Here is a 24,786-nt window from a genome sequence, read left to right on the forward strand (position 1 = left end):
ATTTTGGGACTTGGGATATCAATCAAGAATTGACATGGCTAAGACTTGGTTCTAGTACGGGAGATAAAGAAATCCCTACACTATAGTGCGCACTAGGGGAAGGTACCATGGGTTAATAGTCCTAAAGTGATCCCAAGACTACGGTTTTAATCCGGACGATATCCGAGGATCCACATTACTTGATTTCACTTTTTAAATTTCAAATTGTTATTCCTTGAAGATTTAAACCTTGTCATGTTATGTGAAATACTCCAATCTTGTTAATTGCATAGATATTATGCCTTGTTCTTGATTTCATGTATAACTCTTATCGTGTTAATCGGAATGTTCCATTTTTGTTTACTTGCATAGATATTATGCATTTTTCTTGATTTCACGCCTTGTCCTTGTCGTGTTAATTGAATTGTTTCGATGTTGTTAATTTTCTTAGTTATCTCATTCCGTGTTACTTTATGCTATCGTGACTTAGGAATGATCCTATACATATAACTTCACTTAGATTCTAGGTGGTATGGTCCACATTTAATGATTTATATCAACATGCAAAATCTCTAAACCCTTAGATTTCAAGTGATATCTCTTGAAGATATAAAGACCTTGTCGTGTTATATGGAGTATTTCCTACCTTGTTTAATTTGCATAGACATTATGCTTACTTCGTGTATTTAGACTTCATTCGGTATACTTGAAACTGTGCACTTGCTTCTTGTATCTAGATTCCATTTAGCATACTCATGTCTTATATACTTGCCTTGTGGGTTTCCAATCTCATTAGTATACCTGTGTTTTGTGTACTTACCTCGCATGTTTTCATCTTCGTTTAGTACACTTGTAACCGGTATGCTTATACGTCGTGTATCTCATTTCAATCGCATGAGCAGCTTAGGATGATCCCTGAGTCTCACTCTGACATAGACGTTAGGTGGCATGACCCATTTTGAATTGTTTCAAGTTAATCTAAAAATCTGTAAGAAATCGAGTCATGCATGCTCATTCTCTACGAATAAACTTGTTTACTCACCCCGAAATTACTGGGGGTTTTGTTCAGGTACGAAGACTTGGTTCGTGATGCTCATCATTCCGTGGATGACTTGTACCTTTTAAGTTTCCATTTCATGCAAATGTTAGCATGAGATGCCTTATGTAGCTTTTTATGTCAAAATGTGTATATTTGATTCCAAATATGTAATGTGTATATAAGTACACTCTTTTCAATATATTTGACATGTATAAATTGAGGCCATAGGCCAATGGCATCAATTTTGTATCATATGCACTTTTGCTTTTAAAGTTTATTATGAAAATGTTGAAAAACGCTAAGTCATTACTTCATAACTTTTGCATCGGGTGTGGAAATTCCATTCTTTTTCTTTCATAGGGTTTCTTTGATCATGTATGAGGTGTGGCCAAGGGCCAAAGACCATTTCATTCTAGGTTTTGCATTTTTGGCCGTTGAGCGGTCATATTTTTGTATTGGGGTTATTTTGAAGCCGCGGACCATTGTGACGTGTCTTAAATGTCTTTTTACGTTTGCATGCATGTCCACATTTCACAAAACTCTTAAATTTTCACTTTTGACCTATTTTTGGGCAATTGTATGAATTTTCATGCTTTGGGGCATCATTTTAAGTTCCTCTTCGTTTTGACATGTTTTGGATGCTTACATGACGCTAGGGAATGTTTTCAAACTTGTTTGGATCATGTAGAACCCTAGGATTGGCCCAAGTACCTCACACACACATTGTAGCAGCTTTTTCTGCTGCAGCAGATGTGTCAGTCAGCTGATGAGGATCCATCAGCTAGCTGACAAGCCTCGAAGGTCCATTCCAGTAGGCTTTTTGTAGAAAACATCATTTCGGCCTACTGATCATTGGGGTTTGGTCAGCTGATGATTGAGTTTCGGCCAGCTGACCCTTGCCGTCGGTCGACCGATCCTCCCTGGAACCCATCTCTTTCCAGTTTTCTTGGACAGTTCCTTGCACCGACTTCAGAGGGACTTATCTTCTTCATTTCTAATTCAAATCTGGTCACTCTTAAGTCGAAATTCAAGAGCTTGAAGTTAGCTTTCCAATGGTACCAACCACTCATCAAAACTCCACCTATCGTGAGAGTTATTCCAGTTCTAGTGAGATAGGGTCGTGGTAATCCTTAAACGGAGAAGGCCACCTTGTTTTAAATTCATAATTTTTCCGTCCGGATTCCGAATCAGGCGATTCTTGAGTCTAATTAAGTTCATTTTTCGTTGTCTTTCTAATGGTGTGCACGGTGGCACCCATTCCAGTGTGAAATGACCATTCTGCCCTTGGTTCATTTTTTTTCGGGTTTGGCATTCTTACTTCATTGCTTGGCTCATTGGAGTTCTGTAGCTTCATGAGGAGTCATCTTGGCACCTTAAGGATGACATACATCCCTAGAGGCCATTTTGTTTATTTTGCTTCCGCATCTTGGATCCGCTTTGGGTCATCACTGACGCACCGAGTTGAATAAAAACACGGGTCATTACATTTTTTGTTGTAGTATTAATTTGAAATTATAATATTTCAGAAGCTTTATTTGTTTTAGGTATACATCACCTCTTACTAGGTTTTCTTCATGGAGTAGAAATTGCCTCACAGCTTTATATTACCTTTAATCCGCCACCACTTCTGAATTTAATAAAAATCATGCAGAATCTGCCAAGTGATGTGCGACAATAGCAGATGAATTTTTTTTTTTTTTTTTTTTTAAATCAAAGATGAAGTCTTTGTTAATATTTGTCAACCTTGGTGTCAGCACAATTTAAACCAAACTAGCCAAACTCACCTTGGGTAAATGGATGCACGGATGCTCACTTTAACCTGATTCTAGCATTTTATTTATTTATTTTTTTGCTTGTCTGTAGTTTTGTCAATTTTAGATTATGACATTTCAGAAGTTCTATTTGTTTTAGGTATACATCACCACTTTGTCATTTTATTGATTGGGCGGAGCATATATAGCCGATCAGGCAATTAAATTGATGAGACACATAGGAGTGTTAACGTAATGCATATGCACAAAATGAATGCTCAAATAGCTATAGTTCAAATATTGAAGAATACTTTCTAACTCAAGAAATTCCTAACTCCTAAACACACGGTTAACATGATGCCATAGAGACCGAGCAAGGAAAGCACACTTATAGCTGACAAAGTCTTTCACCTTAAAGTAGCATCAGGAAAAAAAATAGTAGCATTAGGAAAAAAAAATAGTAGCATCAGGTAGCATCAGGAAAAAAAAAAAAAAAAAAAAAAAAGTAGCATCAGGTACATTAAACAAACATAATATCTTTGGCTCTATAGCCTACTACTTAATCGAATCAATTTCATCCGATGCTTTATAAGCCTTGGCGAAATGTGGAACCATGCAGCAATTTCCAGGTACATACGAGGGGCTCGCTTCATGGGAAATTCACCCTCCTATCCCCAGGCTCCTGCACGAAAAAGCATACACACTTAAAGAGTGCCCTCAGTTAAGGATAAACAATCTGGGGAAATTGCCAGAATCAAGTCCATGGCAGTGTGGAATGGTTTGGAGGCAGAAATCTTAAAGCTTTTAAGAATTATGAATGGATATAGCAACCCGAGATATTAATCAAAATCCAGATTAGGAATTGACAACAAGAAACAGAAATGCAGCAGAGACCTCATAAGAAATGAATCAGACATGAACAAACAGCCTCACCCCAGTAAACCAGCAATTATTATATTTTTTCCCTGGTTCTTGGGGGAAGAAGGTAACAACTTCCGCTTCATCCTAACTCATTAAGAATGTTTTTAATCATGCAACAGTCTTTTCGGTTACTCTTTTCTAAAACCACTATTGTAAGATAATTACTCTACAAACTAAAATCAAAAGGAAGAAGCACTGGGTCGCCAAAGCTCAAAGGTCATGAATACACTAAAATAACCCCATTAATAACTACTATTATTAAATCAATATTTATATAAATTCAAGTAGAAACCTGATTCAAAACTAAAGATATGTGTGCTGCAAATTAGTTGTTAACACACACATATATATAACACATATATAACGTATATTGTATTCTTGTTGCTCATTCTTTATATACCTCAATACAGTTCATGTTAAGTGGACAAACACATTCATATACACATTCATATAAAACATTTTTTGAAGAAAAAAAATTAAGCTACTTAATAAAAGAAATATGTTCTTACCTAATTGATAGGTACGTTAATCCCGCCCCCCCATGGCGACGGTCAGAAATTCTCCCATTATTGTCATGCATACGATGTTTCAATAGACTGCGCCAACCATAAATGTAAAAGCTTTGTCTTCATCCCAATCATGCTCAATGGCTGCTTGTCCCAATCATGGTCAATGGATGCTTGTGGGAGCCATCTGATAAGATCAACAATCCCAGAAATATCATTTGTAGATATAATTCGAATAACACCACGTCAACGTCAATGTTATTGAGGGCAGCTTCCTCCAGAATACGAAACCTCCTTAGATCCAAATTATCAACCAATACGCACAGATTTCTTATTCTAGCCCAACTAATAGGGCCAGGCTGAAATATTAGAACATTCAAAAAAAACTATAAAAGCATCCACCCAACAGTATATTAATAACTAATACGAAATAAGCGATTTGATGACATATAAGAAATAAGCAATAAGCTAGTATTATCATGAAATAAATCAATTGAGCCAGAATTTGACATTCAATAAACTGAAAAACCTAAACCTAAACCTAACCCAAAGGAATGTGGCCAAGTAGGACCACACTTGGAAAATTCACACTTATCTCTCTGCAACCAAGGTGCAGCAACAGTGTGTACCATTAACAATTTATATATAAGAAATCACACGAATTGCTCCAAGAACCAAAAAAAAAAAACGCCTCATAAAATATCTACCCACCCCAAAACCGTATTAATTAACAGTCAAACCTTGAGTTGATGATACTCACTTTCAGATAATTTACTAGTTAGAGGCCATAAAAGAAATAAAAATATATATATACACATATACACAAACATAATTGGAGAAGTTTGTAGAACAAACTTGATGAGTTGCAACTTGAATTGAATGATATAAATAAAATTTGAAAACATTCTTCAATGTAGCTAAATATAAGAACACCTAGCAAGTCAAATACAACAATAACAACAAAAACAACAACCAACCCTTCTTCCAACTACTTGGGTCGGCTACATGAGTCATATTCATCCATTCTGCTCTATTTTGCTCAACAAAGTCAAACTTTTTGGTCAAAATATCAATGAAAGTGAACCTTGCTATAACTAATTTATTTCCATCACCAAAATTAGACGTGTAATTTTTCAGAAACTTTCATGAGTGGTTTGAACTTTGAAGTAAAGATAAATTACCTATATATATGTATATATATGTGTGTGTGAATATACCTAGAGACAGAGACAGCAGCGACTCGTCGAGGTTGAGTGACGGCGATCAGTCCAGATTTGGTGTAACCACGTTTGTGAAGCATCTGAGAGAGTTGAGTGCTCTTTCCTGACCCAGTCTCGCCGATGATTACTGCGACTGGGTTTCGTTCCACTGTTTCTAAAATTTGTTCTTCGAATTGGAGGATAGGAAGAATCGCCATTGATCAACCAATTCAAAGCTCGAAGTCGCGCCAAACCAAAATTATCATAAATTAGGGTTTTTAGTGGTAAACCTCACGAGGACCATGAATCGAATCGTTGGTTTGACTCACTGGAATAGTTTGGATTTAATAAATAAATATACTGTCATAATAATAGTAGTAATCAAAATCTCACTCACTGGAATGTATTGGAATTGTTGTAAAAAAAAAAAAAAAAAAAAAAAAAAAAAAAAAAAAAAAAAAAATTGTATTGGAATTGTGTTGTTAAAAATTAAAAAAAAAAAAAAAAAAAAAAAAATGTATTGGAATTCTCATTGGGCTCCTGTATTTTCAGCATATTTGAATTGATAGCCCAATACTTTTAACATTTCTGAACACCACCCACAAATTAGCATTTTGATTTCCTCAATTTTTGACCCAAATTGCATCTTTTGCTACTTGAAATCCAACACGGATGGGATGCCAATCCTTTTTTTTTTTGTTTTCCTTTTTTCTTTCTTCTTTTTTTCTTTTTTTGTTAAGTAAATTATCGCACACATACTTTCAAATGTTTACAACAGATCTTAATACAAATTATTAAACTGACGAGAAAGTATGTCACACTATTAATTTCCTCTATCTTTCAAAGGAAATGATGAATGTGAGTTTATATGGGGACAAATGGGTGTGTGAATTTTTTACCAATGAAAAAAAAAAAAAAAAAAAAAAAAATCTTTACTGTTGAAGAATTCTCGACCGACACCACATGGGTGCCTCAATCACCTCTTCTTTTCCTTTACAAGAAAGGCCCCAATTCCGGACATTCCGATTTCTCTGCATCAATAGGCTCAAATCCCTCTTAATTCTTTCAAGTTGATATATATATATATATTTTCCTTGGCAACAAGTTGGACGCACAAGTAGGAATCTCACTAAAAACAATTATAGTTGCATTTTCATTTGAATCATGTACAATGTGGTGATTTTCAACCATGCCATTTACATTTGAATCATGTACAATGTGGTGATTTTCAACCATACCCAATTTGTGGTGTGACTAGTTAACAACAAATTATAGGTTTTGGCGAGTCCCTGAAATTTGAATCTATTGCCTTATAAGGTCCATCCAGCGGTTTGATACTGACTGAAACCGTTAGCCTGTGAAGCCCAAGCTCAGTTGAGTCACCTCTTTATTCAGTGAGTTGCAGAGTTGATTCACTCAACTACACTGAACTAAACTCACCCTATCTGACAAGCTCTTCCTCTGCCTTATAGTCAAGCATGTTCATGATTTTGATGGGGCTAAGTTTTAGTGTTGCTCATGAGACTGAAACTGTGGTCTTCGGGTCGAAGATATTGTTCCACAAGCTATTGGTTGTCAGGTATATTAATCTAGGTTCCTTTAGCTATCTCTTTCTTGTCTTCCTGGTTGATTCTTTACAGTGCTGTAAAGTCTGATAAAGTTTTTGTTTTATATGCTGTAAAAGTAGCAGTAGTAAATATAAGTTTGTGTCCTTGGATGATTTTCTCGGTGGTACTGGTATTTGTTGATTTTGTGAATGAACCATGATGTTGTTAGTCAACTCAATTTGGTTGGTCTCGACGTATTTCTAAGTTCCACCAAGCATTTATTGTCATCTCCAGGTCAAAGCAATTAAAATGGCATTGTTGATCTTTATAAGTAATACTCAATATTTGGTTTTAGGGTGATTTCATTATTTCTGTTGAATGAAAGTACAACTAAGAAATTTCCTGTATATTGACGTGATATAACGTTAATTGACCTCGTCAGTTGGGGGAATAATTCATCACACATGTTGGTTACTGAAGATATAATGATCTTTGTCCATATAATTCTATGACAATGGGTTTAGGGGAGTTTCACCTGTGTTGATCAGTGAAAACTCCAACCAAGAACTTTCTTGTACATTGATGAGATAGATTGCAAAATGATCTTATTCCATCTTTGGATGGAGTTGATTACGTAGGATGATTGCTGCAGATATTATGGCAGGTGTTGTGTTTGAATCAGCTTTTTCTTTTTCTTTTCCTTCCATGTGGCCACAAACAAAGCTAATCTTAGTGTAATGGGTATATCAAACAAAGGGAAGAAAAAAAAACAAAAGAGGAAAGAAAGAGCTCAGTTTGCAACATTTGGTCCCTTCTTGTAAGCTAGTTTAAATTAGTTGTTGTCTACAAAGTTGTCATATTGATCCTTTAAGTGCTCCTGTATGCCTTTTCACAGTGAGTTGTGGTTCTTTTTGGATTAGATTTTTCTCTTTTCCGGATAGAATGTACTTTTGTATTTCAACTGCCAATAGTTTTCTTGAATTCACGTTATTGTCCTTCATTGGATTGACTTTTAGTTCTTTATAGCTATTTATATTTCAACTGTCAATAATCTTCTTGAATTTGTATAGAATAATTGACCACATTATTGTCCTTCGTTGGATTGATTTTTAGTTCTTTATGGCCATTGCCTTTTTATAAAGTAAGTGTTCTATTGTTCTTGATTATAATTTTGTGTGTGTGTGTCTTTTTTTTCCCCCCAAAAGGTTTCTTGATTATAATTGTAACTAACACCTACTTCAGATTTCAGAAATTCTAAGTCAGCTTGAGGTGATTGAATTCTCACTTGATCCATTGGAGAAGCAAGTTGGTGATGAACTAATTGCATTGCTCCAGCAAGGGAGAAGATTCAACAGTAACTGTAATAACAATAGCGAGCTTGAATCTTTTCACCAGGCTGCTTCTAGACTTGGCATTACCTCTTCTAGAGCAGCCCTTGGAGAAAGAAGGGCTCTGAAGAAACTCATAGAAAGAGCTAGGATTGAGGAAGATAAGCAGAAGGAATCAATTGTGGCTTATCTTTTACATCTCATGAGAAAATATTCTAAGTTATTTAGAAGTGAATTCTCAGATGACAATGATTCACAGGGTTCAACACCTTGTTCTCCCACTGTTCAGGGCTCTTTTGAGGGTGATGGTCATGCCTTTGAGCGACATCTCTCGAAACTCGGTTCATTCAATTTCAAGCCAAACTTCAGAAGGTCAGGGCAGATTCCCGTTCCCCCTGAAGAGTTGAGGTGTCCAATATCATTGCAGCTCATGTACGACGCCGTCATTATTGCTTCTGGGCAAACTTATGAATGGATTTGCATTGAAAATTGGTTCAACGATGGGCACAACACCTTCCCAAAAACTCAGCAACAGCTTTCCCATCTTTGTTTGACTCCTAATTACTGTGTTAAGGGTCTGGTTGCTAGTTGGTGTGAACAGAATGGAGTTCCCATTCCCGATTGTCCCCCGGATTCTCTTGATCTCAACAACTGGAGGCTGGCCCTGACTGAGAGTAAGTCAGCAAATTCAAAATCAATAGACAGAATTGTCCCTTATAAGTTGAAGGGAGTAAAGGTGGTTCCTCTGGAGGAGAGTGGTATTATTGAGGAAGCTGAAGGAAATGAAGGGGAAGATGTGTCCTCACAGGAGGAAGAGTCTGAGCTTCGTGTGTTTGAAAGATATGAGGACTTTTTGATTGTCTTGGGCAAAGAGGAAGACTTGAGAAAAAAATGCATAGTAGTTGAACAGATAAGACACTTGCTAAAGGATGATGACGAAGCTAGGATATATATGGGGGCCAATGGGTTTGTTGAAGCACTGCTGTAGTTTTTAGAGTGTGCTGTGAATGAAAGGAATGAAATGGCTCAGGAATTGGAGCTATGGCGCTATTCAACCTTGCTGTTAACAATAACCGGTCTGTCTTCTTGTTCAATAATTTCAATGGCTTAAAACAATGTATCCTGTAGCCATAGTAATAGATGGACATATAGTATGATTTATAGCTGTAATGAGAGTTCCAAAAATTAGACTCTCTTGGCCACAATATTTCATGATATTATTGGCAAAACTAATAGATCTTGTTTTTCTTGGGCTAAGTGTTCTTTAACCGATCCCTAACTTCAATCCCACCCGCCACAATGTTTGCTCATTAAAGAAACAAATAATAATGCTAGAATTAAATGGAATTTTAGTAACACATGTAGCCATCGTCACAATTCGGTTATATGATCACACAATCTCGTGTAAGAAGAAGAAAGTCAATCATCATAATTTCCTGATATTGTATACTTGATAATTGGATATGTGCGCAGAAGATATTGTATTTTTGTATTAGGTTTAGATAATTGTTCTTCCGTGAAGGTTTCATTGCCTTGATAAGTTCCTACGGAAGCCAATCAAAGATTTTTATGACTTGAAAAATTGGCTTGAACTATGCATTTGTTGTTTGGAGGGACGGTATGTCTGCTAATGCCAACCTTATGTCTCCTAATACCATCCTTTAGCTTTGAAGAAGCCTTTATTGTACATGTTAGATGTTCTTTTTCTTCATCATAAGCGCCTATTTGGAAATAAGTACACAGTTCCTAATTGTTTTTAACATTACAGTAATTCCTTCTCCAAAGGGGTGACTTTATAGGGCGTAATCCTCATCTCCTATCCTGAACTACTTTCATGTACCACAATACCACTAGGCTACAAGGCTGTGGTCTATTTTATTGTCAATAAAATGATAGAATCAAGTTTCCAATTCCCATTACCCTTGCACACTTGGTTTGGTCTTCTTATTGGATTTGTTTTCTTGTTCGTGAGACCATTTTCAAAAGTTATATGGTTGCTGCTGTGATCGTGCTACTGATGATCCTTACTCCTCCATTTTTATTTAATGATGATGTAAATGTTGGGAAACGTGCAAGTTTTAAAAACTTTTCGAGGGATTTTGATTCATAGATCTTGATTCATCACATAGAGACAAGTTTTACGCAAAAATAAAATATGATGTATCATTCAATTAACAGATTGAATACTTACATCAAAGGTCTGAGTAAACCTTTAAAACATTCCTCTAAAGTGAATGTTCTCACTTATTGTAGATCCCTTAGCAAGATGCCTTCTCCTTGGATCTCCATCTTCTTGGTAATTATTTTGCCTTTAGGAATCACTCATAAGCCTCCATGAATGACCTTGGAAAACTAGGCTTGTGGGAGCCTCCATTAGATGAGAACATAAACCCTAATTTTCTAGAGAGAGAAAATTTATTCCTTTTTCCTTCTCATCAATCCCCCCTAAAATATACATAGACCATGTATATTTATAGGCAACATAAAGGTAAAGAAAAGGAAACAACTAATCCTTCTCAATCTCTAATTCACATGTCTCAAATCTAATATGATTCCAATATCAAGTTAGGCTATGAGTGAGAATCCATTGGGCCTATTATTTTATTGGCTACAATGAATTAATGATTGGCCCGGTCCATGGACCCAATTAAATTAATTCATAAATTAATTTCTACTCCACTAAAAGAAATTAATTGAACTCCAATTAAATAATAAATAACCTCTAAGTCAATGTTGCACTTTGACCCCTCTATGCATAATTAGTTATCGGATAAATAATGCCATCAATCCGACTACTTAATTAATATATTTATTTTGGTACCTTTGATTATTTCTGGCTCGATCACAATAAAATATTTGTTTGACAAAAATAATAATTTAATAAATAAATATATAATAAATCATTTTGTCTAAAATCATACGAAGGCCTTCGAATTTACTTTGTGATCAACCATAATCAATACAAAATAAATACAAGTAGCAATGATACAAATATTGAAAATATAACCCTCTAACTATTAATTACATAACTACCCGAAGTGTCGGTCTAAGGATCCCGAAGAATCCGTCGAACAAATCAAAGTAATTATTAATTAATAAAAGAGTCTATACTTTTCTCATGCTTAAGAGTCAAATGCCATGACGGTGATAGGGAGTAATTGCATACGACGGCTTTCGCAAATATATCTCAACCTAACGCGGATCCAGTTCAAGTCTTAATTAATTATGAGTCCATCCATAATTACCGATTATGAATAATTTATAATTACTATTTATATATCATGCATTGATTGCCATCACATACATATATATAAATATTTCTTATAATTAAATGGACACTATCAATTTCATAGTGAATCGAAACATAATACATTGAATTCACCAATTGTATAAAACATAAATATTTCAGAAACGTCAGGAACATATGTCAATTAATTCAAACAGAAATTTGCTATGCCAGGGCATATAAATCCCAACAGCTCCCACTTGCCCTCATAGCCAATTCAAATTGCACCTAACTCCAATGTTATCCAGATGATGATCAAAATTATTGATCAATGACACCTTTGATAATGGATCAACAAAGTTGTGTTCCAATGCAATGTTCTAGCTACAAGTACATTTTCTTGCCGGACAATATCATGTAGAACATGATACTTCCTATCAGTGTATTTTGTTCATCTATGGAACCTTGGGTCATTGGTTTGGACTACTTCTGCACTATTGTTGCAATATAGCTCGATAGGCAAACTAGTATGCTCCACAACCTCTAAATCAGTGAGATCAAACCAATAGACTTATATTGCCACCTTTAAGGCTGCAATATATTCCACCTGCAGGTTTGAGTCAACAGTTGAAATCTGCTTGACAATCTACCAACTGATTTCCCTTCTATTAAGTGAACATACACTAAGTCATGAACCTCATAGTATCTACTTCTGATTGAAAATCAGAACTAGCATACCTGACTAGGACCATATCATCACATTCATAAATGAGTATGATATCATTGATTCTCCTTAGGTACTTAATGATATTTTTCACAATAGACCAGTTGTCAAGTTCAGTATTGGACTGATCTCTACTGACTATCCCTACTATGTAGCGGATGTCCTGTTTGGTATAGACCATGGCATATATGAGACTCTCATATGCCGAAACATATTGTTCCAGTCTCATTTGCTCAATCTCCTTTGATAGTCTTGAAAAACTACTTACTAGAGAGAGCCATCCATATCAATAAAGTAAAAACTCATTCTTTGAGTTATGCGTACCAAACCTGGTCAAAGCTTTATCAATGTAGGATTATTAAGATAAGCCTATTTTCCTTTTAACCTGATCTTGCAAAAGCTTGATCCTAGGAATATAGCTTACATCTTAAAAATCCTTCATTTAAAAGTAATTGAACAACTACCTTTTTATTGATGACACAACTTCCACATCATTCTAAATGAGTAGGATGTCATCAATATATATAGAATTAGAAAAATAATGGCATTCCCTTGCACACTCATGATTTATTCACTAAGAAATCTTCTGGTATCTTTTTGTAGATTAACTTGCCTTCCATAGGAATCACCCTACTAGAAAGTTCTACAAGATCCCAGAATTTATTAGAATACATCGATTCCAACTCTGATTTCATAGTAACTCACCAAAACGATCTGTATCCACATCGGTTCACGCTTCCGTGTAGCTTACTGGGTCCAACTCATGTTTAACAGGGTGTCCATAATGGTCTCACCTAAAAACATGATTCTGTCGAATTGGATGATAATCCTCCCACTACATCAATGTGCCGATGCAAGAATCTGTGTAGTAGATGATGCTAACGCATCAATAGGGAATTCATATATTATTCGTAATCTCTATAATAAGTATGTTCACATGTGGTACATCTGGTACTCATACCAAATTCTCTAACATTATGCTACTAGGTATGTGATTCATAATATGATTCTCCTATAGATAAACAGTGAGTGAAAACAATTAACTTTTATCTTTGAGATCATAAAATAATCCATCCTAGTGACATTTAGAGTAGCTATCAAATCTAGCATGCCTATGATCTGCTTCCAACTTACTTGTCCATATCAAGCGCACATGTGTAAGACTATCCCATATGTGCATATGATTCAAACTAATATTTAGTAAAAAAACACAGCTCAACGATATCCTTGAGACAGACTAAGATGGAATGCAGTTCATAATGCGCATCGATGTCATTAACGCTAAACTCTTAAATGAAAGAGATAATGTAGCATAGCTGATCATAGATCTACCCATGTTAAGTGGAATTCTGTTATTCCTATTTGACACCTAAATACATTTAGCGTCAATTGCGGAAAACTGGTACATAATACCCTCATTGACCATATAGTCTTTGCACTATCCCAAGAAATACTCATATCCTCGATCAGATCGAAGTGTCTTGACAAGTTTACCTAATATGTGTTCCACATCAGTCTTAACCTTCTCAGAAAATACCAAGAGTTTAAGACTTGTGTTGCATCAGATAAACTTATCCAAAACGTGAGTAATTTTGCTTGGATGTTCATAAGACCACACGTGTCAGTGTGTACCGACTCCAATTGTCCTTTATGTCTATTTCATCAGGCTGATTAAGCCCTAAGAGTTATCTATCCTTCAAAACAGGGTTCACAAGTTTGGTTTAGGCTCCCCTGCCTTACTAGGTAATAAACCTTCTTTGACCAATCTTTGAATCTTATTTTGATTGATAACAACCCAAAAATAGACATTAAAAATACAATGAGTCAGGAATAACAAATTTTCTCTTAACATTCAATCTAGAAGATGCAACATTAGTTTCTACATCCTGCAAATCTTAAGAATTTGTGATTATAGTATATTAACCATCTTTCAATACACCAGAAGTAATCGCATATCTATTCAATTTTATAAAACCAGTTTTACAAAATAACAACACAGTTTTTATAAACCACAAGTGAAACAAGAATAAGATAGCGTCTAACTTCTGTGCATAAAAATAGTTCTCTAATACTAATATCCTCATACTCTCTATTTTCAGATGTAATACTCCCACTGACTTAGCTACAACCTTGACATCAGGTTAAGTACAAATATATTCCATATCATCGAGGCTTCTGGAATCCTGAAATCCTTACAATAAATTGCAAACATGTTTAGTGGCTCTAGAATCTATCCATCAGGAATTAATAGACACAACCACATAACATGGCTCAATGATTAAATATATATTTTCCTATGCCACGTCATTGCTTAAACAGTTCGTCCTTTAGTGTTTTAGTTAGCGACAAAAGAAACAGTTTTCTTTGCCCTCAACATACACTGCCTTATTCCCTTTAACCTTTTTGAATACCCATGTTTTGTGCTAGTCTAGTCCTATTATCATCCTTCTTCTTTGCTTTGCTCGTCCACTTGGGCCTAGAAGAAGATGGTATAGACTAGGTTAGATTGATAGGAACGCCCATACTCTTGATTATCCCTTCATCTATTACCAATTCTATAAGAATATCAGCGAGTGTGAACTCAAACTGATTCCTTATTTAGTTCACTCTAACAGAGTCGAATGAGTTTGGTAACAAGGCAATAATCATGTTAACTTGAAACTTACCACCCAAGTCAGCCCTATTGATCTCCAGCTAATTTTAAATAATAAACAATCATTTTCCAAAATTCGATTTCATACTGGAGTTCCTTAGGCTATCTTGATGATATTCAAGTCTGATATAGTACTTCAGCATACTCTCTATCTAATCTCACCAAAACATCTTATTGATATTTTACATGATGCTTAAAGAAAATAAAATAATGTAAATGTTAGCTTTGGAGCGTATTCGAGGTAAACTCTAGAATATTGCACCAAGTCATCTCATTTGCGTTATTTCACTTATTCAAAGCATCAATGTTCTCTTGGGTATCTTAAAGTAAAAGGATTAGGTTTAGGAGTAGTAAATACATTTGTACCCTTACGTTATGAATAAAATATCTAAGTTCCTTTCCCAATCAATATTAATGAGGTCCAGTTACATTGAATATGTAAGCAAGCAGATAAACTAGATTAGACATAATTAATCTGAATATAAATGCATTCATACAACATGCAAGGTGAATTATTAATATTGTCATGCATATTTAAAATTAAAATGAATTTGTTAACCACATAATATAATAAATCTCAATCGAATAAGAGATCATTATCATTATTGGTGAACAATCCCTTTTAATTAATGCGGGTCCCTCAATTCTGTAGCATAATAAATCAACCAATCAATATGTCAATAACTTATCCTGTTGGAGGAGTTCATTATTACTATTGTTGAGATTCATTTACTATTAGGTGAGCACTTCCATTAAAATAGTATGTGGGTCCCTTAACCACTGCATGAAAAATCGAATAACCAATACGCCAATAACTTATTCGGTTAGCGAAGTTCATTATTGCTATTGGCGGGCAAATCCCATCATTTCCATATCTCTTAAGACAATGCCTTGTCTATCTATATGAAATAATTCCCGATTATGTTTAGCCTTTCTAAAATCACCTAGTATAGATCACTCCGTTGGGGAGCTAACACTATTGATTTTAGATTGAGTGTATAACGTTATTAATGCTCTAATGAAAAATAAAACATTAAATATCTTGTCATTATAATCTAGACTCTTTAAATCATGCGTAGGGCCTTATTTTTAAATATCTAATTACAATGAACATTTAATATTATTATTTTCATGAGATAACCATTCTTGTAATATTAAGACTCTTCAAATCATGCGTGGGGCCTTATTTTTGAAGATCTAATTACAATGGTGTTAATAACAAAGGCCATGGGGCAATGTATAAAAATCCCCGCTCCCACTCAATTTTTAATCATTCATAATTAGGGTTTTCATTTTATTCATTTACATGATATAATGCATGCAAAACGTCTTGATTTTAATCCAATTAAATTTAGAAAATATTTGGACTTTAAACGATTCACTAATATTTAACTTGAGGCACACTTCAAAAATAATTTATAAAAATAATTTTTCGTTTCCCAATAAGTGCCCTCTAATTAATTTGTAATCAAATCCAATTAATTTTCATAATTTAACTAATATAAATCAAGCCATTTAAATAAATATCATGGATCCAATGCATGAATAATAATTAATTAACAATTATATATTCCATGCATTTCATACATCGCATAAATGATCAAGCAAATAAAAAACGGCCAATGGAATCAGCTTTTAACATTTAAATGCTCTAACTATTGAGTCTGGAGGTCCTTCATTAGCTTGCGTACACTTGCGGAGGCTTGTACGCGTCAGGATTGGTCAAAACAACACCTGGAAAAGCAAAACAGCACCTGCAACCATTAAAAACTTGTTCCCAGCAGCCCCACGCGCCCTTCACGCTCGCCCACGCGCCCCAGAGCTCCTCCACGTGCCTGCACGCACGAGAAGACACTGGCAGTGCGTGGCACGCGCTGCCACGCGCCATGTGGCGCTGGAACTAGCAGGCGCGTGGTCCACACGCGCCTGATTTATAAACATATTGTCTGGCGCGTGCAGTGCACGCGCCAGATGGCTGAACTTAAGCCTTTGACTGGCGCGTGGTCCTCACGCGCCAGCTTGTTGGCCAATGTTGGAGCGCCCTGTAGGCGCGTCCACACTAAATCCTCTCATGCCACTGATGCTGATCTGTTGGTTCTATATCCTTTTGCATGGAATCTTGGTGCACCTCATTGCACCGGATCAGCAGCCTTACTCCGGTGACTGTACTTGCCGCTGACGGTACTCCGGTCGCCGGAAAATCGCCGTAACAATTCCAGAAATTAAATACAAAATTCCAGAAATTAAATTAAGCCTTAAAAAATTCCAGAAAAATTCCGAAAAATTTCTAAAAAATCCCAGAAAATTCCTGAAGCCTAATTTAATCCTCTTGGACCTTCTTGAAGCTTCATAGCACCCTTTGATGAATCTTACATGGCTTTAAATAAATTTACAATTTGAAATACAATGGGAAAAATTAAATTACATCATTGAACTTTCAAACGGCTAAATCAAAGCCTTAATTACATTCAAATAACCTATAAGCTTCATCCATGGCCCAAACACACATCATCATCCATTCACAATTATACATACATCATCATGTATCAATATATATCAATATATTAATTCATACATCAACATACATCAATAAAAATATATATGAATATAATTTTGGATCCATGAATGATGATTTTCATAAAATCATGATCTCTAGTAATGAATCAAACCATGCTCTGATACCACTGTTAGGAAACGTGCAAGTTTTAAAAACATTTCGAGGGATTTTGATTCATAGATCTTGATTCATCACATAGAGACAAGTTTTACGCAAAAATAAAATATGATGTATCATTCAATTAACAGATTGAATACTTACATCAAAGGTCTGAGTAAACCTTTAAAACTTTACTCTAAAGTGAATGTTCTCACTTATTGTAGATCCCTTAGCAAGATGCCTTCTCCTTGGATCTCCATCTTCTTGGTAATTGTTTTGCCTTTAGGAATCACTCATAAGCCTCCATGAATGACCTTGGAAAACTAGGCTTGTGGGAGCCTCCATTAGATGAGAACATAAACCCTAATTTTCTAGAGAGAGAAAATTTATTCCTTTTTCCTTCTCATCAATCCCCCCTAAAATATACATAGACCATGTATATTTATAGGCAACATAAAGGTAAAGAAAAGGAAACAACTAATCCTTCTCAATCTCTAATTCATATGTCTCAAATCTAATATGATTCCAATATCAAGTTGGGCTATGAGTGAGAATCCATTGGGCCTATTATTTTATTGGCTACAATGAATTAATGATTGGCCCGGTCCATGGACCCAATTAAATTAATTCATAAATTAATTTCTACTCCACTAAAAGAAATTAATTGAACTCCAATTAAATAATAAATAACCTCTAAGTCAATGTTGCACTTTGACCCCTCTATGCATAATTAGTTATCGGATAAATAATGCCATCAATCCGACTACTTAATTAATATATTTATTTTGGTACCTTTGATTATTTCTGGCTCGATCACAATAAAACATTTGTTTGACAAAAATAATAATTTAATAAATAAATATATAATAAATCATTTTGTCTAAAATCATACGAAGGCCTTCGAATTTACTTTGTGATCAACCATAATCAATACAAAATAAATACAAGTAGCAATGATACAAATATTGAAAATATAACCCTCTAACTATTAATTACATAACTACCCGAAGTGTCGGTCTAAGGATCCCGAAGAATCCGCCGAACAAATCAAAGTAATTATTAATTAATAAAAGAGTCTATACTTTTCTCATGCTTAAGAGTCAAATGCCATGACGGTGATAGGAAGTAATTGCATACGACGGCTCTCGCAAATATATCTCAACCTAACGCGGATCCAGTTCAAGTCTTAATTAATTATGAGTCCATCCATAATTACCGATTATGAACAATTTATAATTACTATTTATATATCATGCATTGATTGCCATCACATACATATATATAAATATTTCTTATAATTAAATGGACACTATCAATTTCATAGTGAATCGAAACATAATACATTGAATTCACCAATTGTATAAAACATAAATATTTCAGAAACGTTAGGAACATACGTCAATTAATTCAAACAGAAATTTGCTATGCCAGGGCATATAAATCCCAACAGTAAACTCGTAAATTGATTACTACAACCATGTAGAAACAGTGAATAGATTTTAATAAACTTCTAAATTAATCTTGTTTTTCAGAAACAAGGAAGTGATGTTGGCTGCTGGAGTACTTCCAATGCTGGAGCAAATGATTGCCAACTCCAACTCTCATATCAGCAACAGCCCTGTACCTGAACCTTTCCTGCCTTGAAGAAGCCAAGCCTACCATTGGCACAAGTGAGGCTGTTCTCTTTTTAATCGAGGTCCTTCAGGCTGAAGCTGATCCTCAATGCAAGCCTGATGCCCTCCATGCTCTCTATAATCTCTCCACCCACCCTTCCAATATTCCCAACCTCCTCTCAGCTCGCATCATCAATGGCCTCCAGTATCTTATCACGAACTCTTGTGACCATGCATGGACAGAGAAATGCATAGCTGTCTTTATAAACTTAGGTTCGAGTAAATCAGCAAGAGCTGAAATCGTAGCAGCCCCAGGCCTTGTTAGTGCACTTGCAACAATGTTGGACATTGGTGAGACTGTTGAGCAGGAGTAGGCTGCCGCCTGTCTTTTGATTTTATGTAATGGAAACGAGAAATGCAGTCAAATGGTCCTGCAAGAAGGGGTTATACCTTCATTGGTGTCGATTTCAGTGAATGGGACTACAAGAGGGAAACAGAAGGCTCAGAAACTTCTGATGCTGTTCCGTGAGCAGCGACAACAAGAACTTTCACAGATTCAGACTCATCAGCATCCTGAAAATAGTGATTTGGGGATGACTGATTCAGAGTCGAAACCACTACGCAAGTCGGTCTCGAGAAGAAAGGTGGGCAATGCTTTGAGTTTTTTGTGGAAGACCAAGAGCTTTTCGGTATCATCCTAGTGTCGAGACCTTATCTCTCTGCTGTAAACTTCTGGTGTATCTCCTTTTTGAATTGTTCTCTCTTCTACCCTCAGGCATTCACTTTAGTGTTTTTTAAGTTTTCCACAGAGAAGACGAGATGTACAGGCCCCTGTAATTTTTGGTTTTCCTTACCTTCTTTTTGTGGGTAGGTTTACATGTAGTATGGATACTATAATTCTGGCTTTAGATCAATGTTCTAAAGCAATCCCAAGTGTATGGATGTGAAAATTAATGCAAATGCTTTAGAGAAACAGTGCCTGCTTCAATTTTTCGTGTGGCTCAGTAGTATCTCCTCTATCTTCCAAAATGTGGTAAGGAAAATCAAAATGGTGTGTGTGAGTTTCTTGCTAAAAATAAAAAAAATAAAAATAAAAAAAATAAAAAAGGAGAGGAGAAGTATTGCATGCCTCTTTGTTACATTTAGGAGTACCAAATTAACTTTCAAAACGAAGAAAAAAATATAAAACTCAAATAATATCATAAAGCAAACTCATCAAGTATGTTTCCCTCTGTGTCAAGAATTTTTTTTCTATTGTCTTATTAAAAATATAAAAATAAAATCTCATCAATTTTTTTTTTTTTTTTTCCATTATAATCTTTTTAGGAAGTTTGGTCGTTAACGGTTTGGTTATGAAGAACAAAACAGACATGCATGACATTTATCATCAGTCCAAAAAAATTTCACTAATATAGCATGAAATTTATTTTTGCTACTGAAGTCCGTGTATTATCCGCAGATCTAGAATGACAAAACAATACTCATTTTGACTGATTTGAAATTACCAGTATGCCCTATTTCAATTATAAACCACACATCTGTATATTTCAACTGCAAAACCTAAAAGCTCGATTGAGAGAGAGAGTGAATTGCTAATGGTGCAACGAGTGATTAATCGATTAGTCTCAGCTGGTGCAATATAATGGTACGCCTCTAACTTTCATATACCCATTCATGTACAAGTAATTGTTCATGTAACACTCAACAATTTGTGTATATAACTGGTTTGTTTGAGAATGATGATCAATTTGAGTATTGCCCTTTTCATGTTCGGATTTGAAAAAATAAAATTGAAGAGATTTTGAGATGACCCATTTGAAAAAACACAATGGAGATGGCTTTTTGATCAATCAATCTTGTGTGTTTGGGTTTGAGAAAGAAGAAGATGAAGAGGGATTTGAGAGCTCTTCAAGCTGTCAAATTGATGTTCATCTTTACAAGTTTAGGATATTGATAAGTACTTTAAATGGTGAATTAAGCTTGTAGTTGGAATTTTTTGATTTGTTATATTTCTATTCTTCCTAAGAGCCATAGTAGTTCTTCTTTTAGTATGAACAAAACCCATTTTCGGATGTCAAATAGTACTAATTAAATTAAATGATTATTGGAGTTCGTACTTGAGAGTGGGCCTTAGCACAATGACAAAGCTAGTCCACTGTGACTGGAGGTCACGACTTTGAAATCAGAAACAGTTTTTCCTTCCGGAAGTAAGGGCTGTGTGCATTAGACCCTCTCAAACACCGCAATGGCGAGAGTCTTGTGCACTAGGCTACTCCTTTTTGAAACACACGCAGGGTCAAACTCTCGACCTTCAATTTATCTTCTGAGAAGTCATTTTTCCTTTATTAGTCTATCAACCATATACAGGCGAATCACAGATGCAGAGTATTCTATTACAAATAGTTCAATAAAGTTGCAGTTGGTAGAAGTGTTTTTGTTGCTCATTTAATGTGTGGAATTATTAGATGCGCTAATTTGAGTGATCACTTTGGCTTAGGCATGCAATAGAAACAATACAATGCTAACAAAGTCCTAGAACCTAGGAGATTTGCGTTTTCCTTTTCTAGCCTTTCTCTTGTTGCTCCTCACTTTCTTCTCACCACTTTTCTTGATTTCTTCACTTTCTTTTCCTTCTTCGTGGGTTTCTTTTTCTTCAGCCTTTGGTTGATCGAATTCTATCCTTTTCCTTTTCAGGAATTTTGTTAGTCCTCCTAGTGCAATGTCCGCTTCATCACTTTTCATGATTTCTTCTGCAGTCTGCGCTGGGGTGACCTCCACCTCTGTCACGAGCTTTTCAATTTCAGAAAACATGTAGTGGTTGGTTATACCAAGGTAGTTGGAAGCAAGAATCTTGAACCCCCCAAAAGTGCAGTAGGACATGTGGATGTGCATGTCCATGCGACCTGGTCTCAGCAACGCGGGGTCAAGCCTGTCCTTGTGATTGGTAGTAAACACAATTATCCTCTCGTCGCCACAGCTTGACCATAGCCCATCAATAAAATTAAGCAGCCCAGACAATGTCAACTATACAAAAATAACAATCAAGAAGTGACGAAGTTAGGAGGTTGAATGAGACAGCAAGAAGGAGAAGAAAAATCCTATCTAGGTTTGTGGTAAGGCTCCCACAAATGCTATTAACTAAGCCAGCCAGTTTTTTGGACAGGAATATGCTTTTGAACACTAGGGGCTTAAAAGAAATTAGAATCAATTTATTTTCTACTTAGTCACAAGGCATGTGGTCTAGTGATATTTCCTCTACTTTCGTATCGAAAGGTAAAGGGTTCGGAGTTATTGTCAGGAAGAAAAGAAAATTACTACTACTCAAGCTATTGTCTTACCTGACTTTTACTTTGGTTGTTGCCTCCATCTTGTCGGTTGTCCAAGTCGACACTGCAATCAATATCCTCAATCACAAGGATCAATCTATTCGTGGTAGAGTGCAATAGGCTTTTAAGCTGTGCATTGCTTTGAAGACTAGTGAGCTCCAAGTTAAAAATGTCAAATTTCAGATAGTTTGCCATGGCTGCAACCAAGCTCGACTTACCTGTACCAGGGGGGCCATACAACAAATACCCACGTTTCCATGCCTTCCCAACTCTCTGGTAGAACTTTCTTCTGCTCACGAATCTGTCCAAGTCATCTATTAATTCCTTCTTCAGTGTTGGGTCCATTGCCAATGTGTCAAATGTGGATGGATGGTCAAGATTGACTGATGCCACCCCACAGTAGTCTCCAAGGGAGCAGAGCTTTAGTACCTTGGTTTCTTCTTTTATGGCCTTTGACCTCTCTAATACATATGGCAAGTAAGAGCTCAATACCTTCGCTTTGTACTTTTTGTCGAAACTGAGTTCAACGGATCGATGCTCAACCTTTGCAGTAGAAAAGTTGCTTTCGTCGTCAAAGCTCGTCTTTTGAGTCTCGGTACAAATGATTTCCCATACAAATTGGATTTTCTTCATATGTATTAATGATCTTTTCCCCTTTGTTGATTGTGACCGAGAGTTCTTTCTCTCGTGATGCCTTGGACACCTTGAGCCGCTGAACTGAAGGAGTAATTCTTGTGCGCAAGTAGATTTGTGAAGCCTCAAAGACTTGATTGAGGGAGAGTCCATCATATTTATCAATGATGAGAGTCATTTGAGATGAAAGGTTCCCAATTAGCCCTCCCAGTTTAGATAAGAGCTTCTCTCGGAGTTGTTGAGGTATAAGCTGGTTGGTCATGTTCTGGACTTCATTGAACACTGACCTAACCAGCATTGCTGATGCAGCAAAAGTGGTGTACGTTGACAGAACTGATGTTGTTGAAGGCATGCTTGATGCAGAAAACATGCTTGGAACTTTGGACACAAAAGACTATAAAAGAAAACTGTGGTTTGTTATTGCTTTTGCTTGCTTGGTTTGTAGCAGTTTTAGGTAGATGACTTTTATAGAACATCGGCTAGAAGGAGCTTCCATTGGAAGCTCTTTGAAGATTAGTAGCAACTAAAGTCCACACCACTCAGGAAGAAATTGTAGAATTCAACCATGTTTCCATAAAGCAACTTGCTCTGGAAGCAGAGTATTACAAGGACAAGCATGTTGAAGAACTACCTTCTCAAGGAATTCTCATACACTAATACTATTCAACAAGCTTTAATCTGTTTTTTTTTTTTTTTTAAATTTTAATATTGACAACAGGGTGACTCCGTCTCTAAGATTCTATCGTAAGCTACGATTTCTTAAATAATTAAAAGCACATTACTTAGCATATGTCACACCTAAGAAAAGAGTTGAATAATGAAATTGATAAGTTAATTTTGCATATGTCAGCATGTATATTCTAAGTTTTCTTATACTCCATATATGTCACACTTCAACTAACGTTTTCTACAGATTTCTTATACTCCATATTAAAAACATGCATAGGAAGAGGGCAGGCTGCAAAGTACAGAGTGAAGGGAGTCAAGGGAGAAGCTCATGATATGAAAAACAGGCATGTTTTTTGGTAATATAATCATAATTCATAAACTTTTGGCCTCAAATTGAACAGTTTATGGGATCAAGTTCCCCTCCCCTAGTTTGCCAGGATTATATATATATATATATATATATAAAGCAAATTATTCAAGAAAATTGCAACCACCACTGGCGAAGCCTTCTTCTCCGGCGAACCACCACCACCCCTTCCTCTTCGGGCGAGACTTTTGCTGTATACTGCAACCTTTACATACAAATTGCAAAATATGTACCTATATAAGTATATATATAGAGAAAGAGTATAAGTATCATATTCATTGTCATATTAGCTAGAATAAGTATCATATTCATTGTCATATTAACTAGAATAACTGCCATAATCTAATTTGAAGGGCAAAAAGATCGATTATTATTTTGTGTCCACCGGAAGTTCTTTGAAAATATTGCAGAATATTCATCTTCCATCTTCTTTGCGATGTGATTCTAATATTCACTTGAAAAGGCTCAAGCCACCTCATTTGCAGCAAAATTTGGCACTTTATTGCCATATACCTCTAAAATATTCCGTTTTGAAATTACTAAAAAAATTCATTATTGTCCTTCCTCAACTTATTTTCTCAGGCTGCCCTGAGATTTATGCATAAGAAAAGAACATGCTGCAAAGACTCTTTATCAAGAAAAAATAAGA

At 35.6% G+C, this 24,786-nt stretch overlaps 1 protein-coding gene, 1 long non-coding RNA gene and 2 pseudogenes across 2 annotated transcripts; 2 read left to right on the forward strand and 2 right to left on the reverse strand.

Moving 5' to 3' along the window:
* Positions 1 to 4,204: 4,204 nt before the first annotated feature.
* Positions 4,205 to 6,463, reverse strand: LOC132298591 (probable pre-mRNA-splicing factor ATP-dependent RNA helicase DEAH4). Its single transcript, XM_059794993.1, has 2 exons — positions 5,414 to 6,463; positions 4,205 to 4,383 (listed from the first exon to the last, which is right to left on the reverse strand). Exons 1-2 carry the CDS (start codon positions 5,611 to 5,613, stop codon positions 4,263 to 4,265), a joined length of 321 nt encoding a protein of 106 aa, XP_059650976.1. The 5' UTR covers positions 5,614 to 6,463; the 3' UTR covers positions 4,205 to 4,262.
* A 460-nt stretch (positions 6,464 to 6,923) lies between these two features.
* On the forward strand, positions 6,924 to 19,843 carry LOC132300930 (U-box domain-containing protein 45-like; annotated as a pseudogene).
* Positions 19,844 to 20,360: 517 nt separating this feature from the next.
* LOC132298996 (uncharacterized) lies at positions 20,361 to 24,230 on the forward strand. The gene is made up of 2 exons (XR_009480000.1): positions 20,361 to 20,787; positions 24,015 to 24,230. It is a non-coding gene; the product is annotated as an uncharacterized LOC132298996 (long non-coding RNA).
* On the reverse strand, positions 21,515 to 23,493 carry LOC132298994 (AAA-ATPase At3g50940-like; annotated as a pseudogene).
* Positions 24,231 to 24,786: the final 556 nt, after the last annotated feature.

This window comes from Cornus florida, unplaced genomic scaffold (assembly GCF_030987335.1).
Source record: "Cornus florida cultivar Cherokee Brave unplaced genomic scaffold, ASM3098733v1 CherokeeBrave_3.0.0_Hap2_Chr03, whole genome shotgun sequence".
In the NCBI taxonomy this organism is placed as follows: Eukaryota; Viridiplantae; Streptophyta; class Magnoliopsida; order Cornales; family Cornaceae; genus Cornus; species Cornus florida.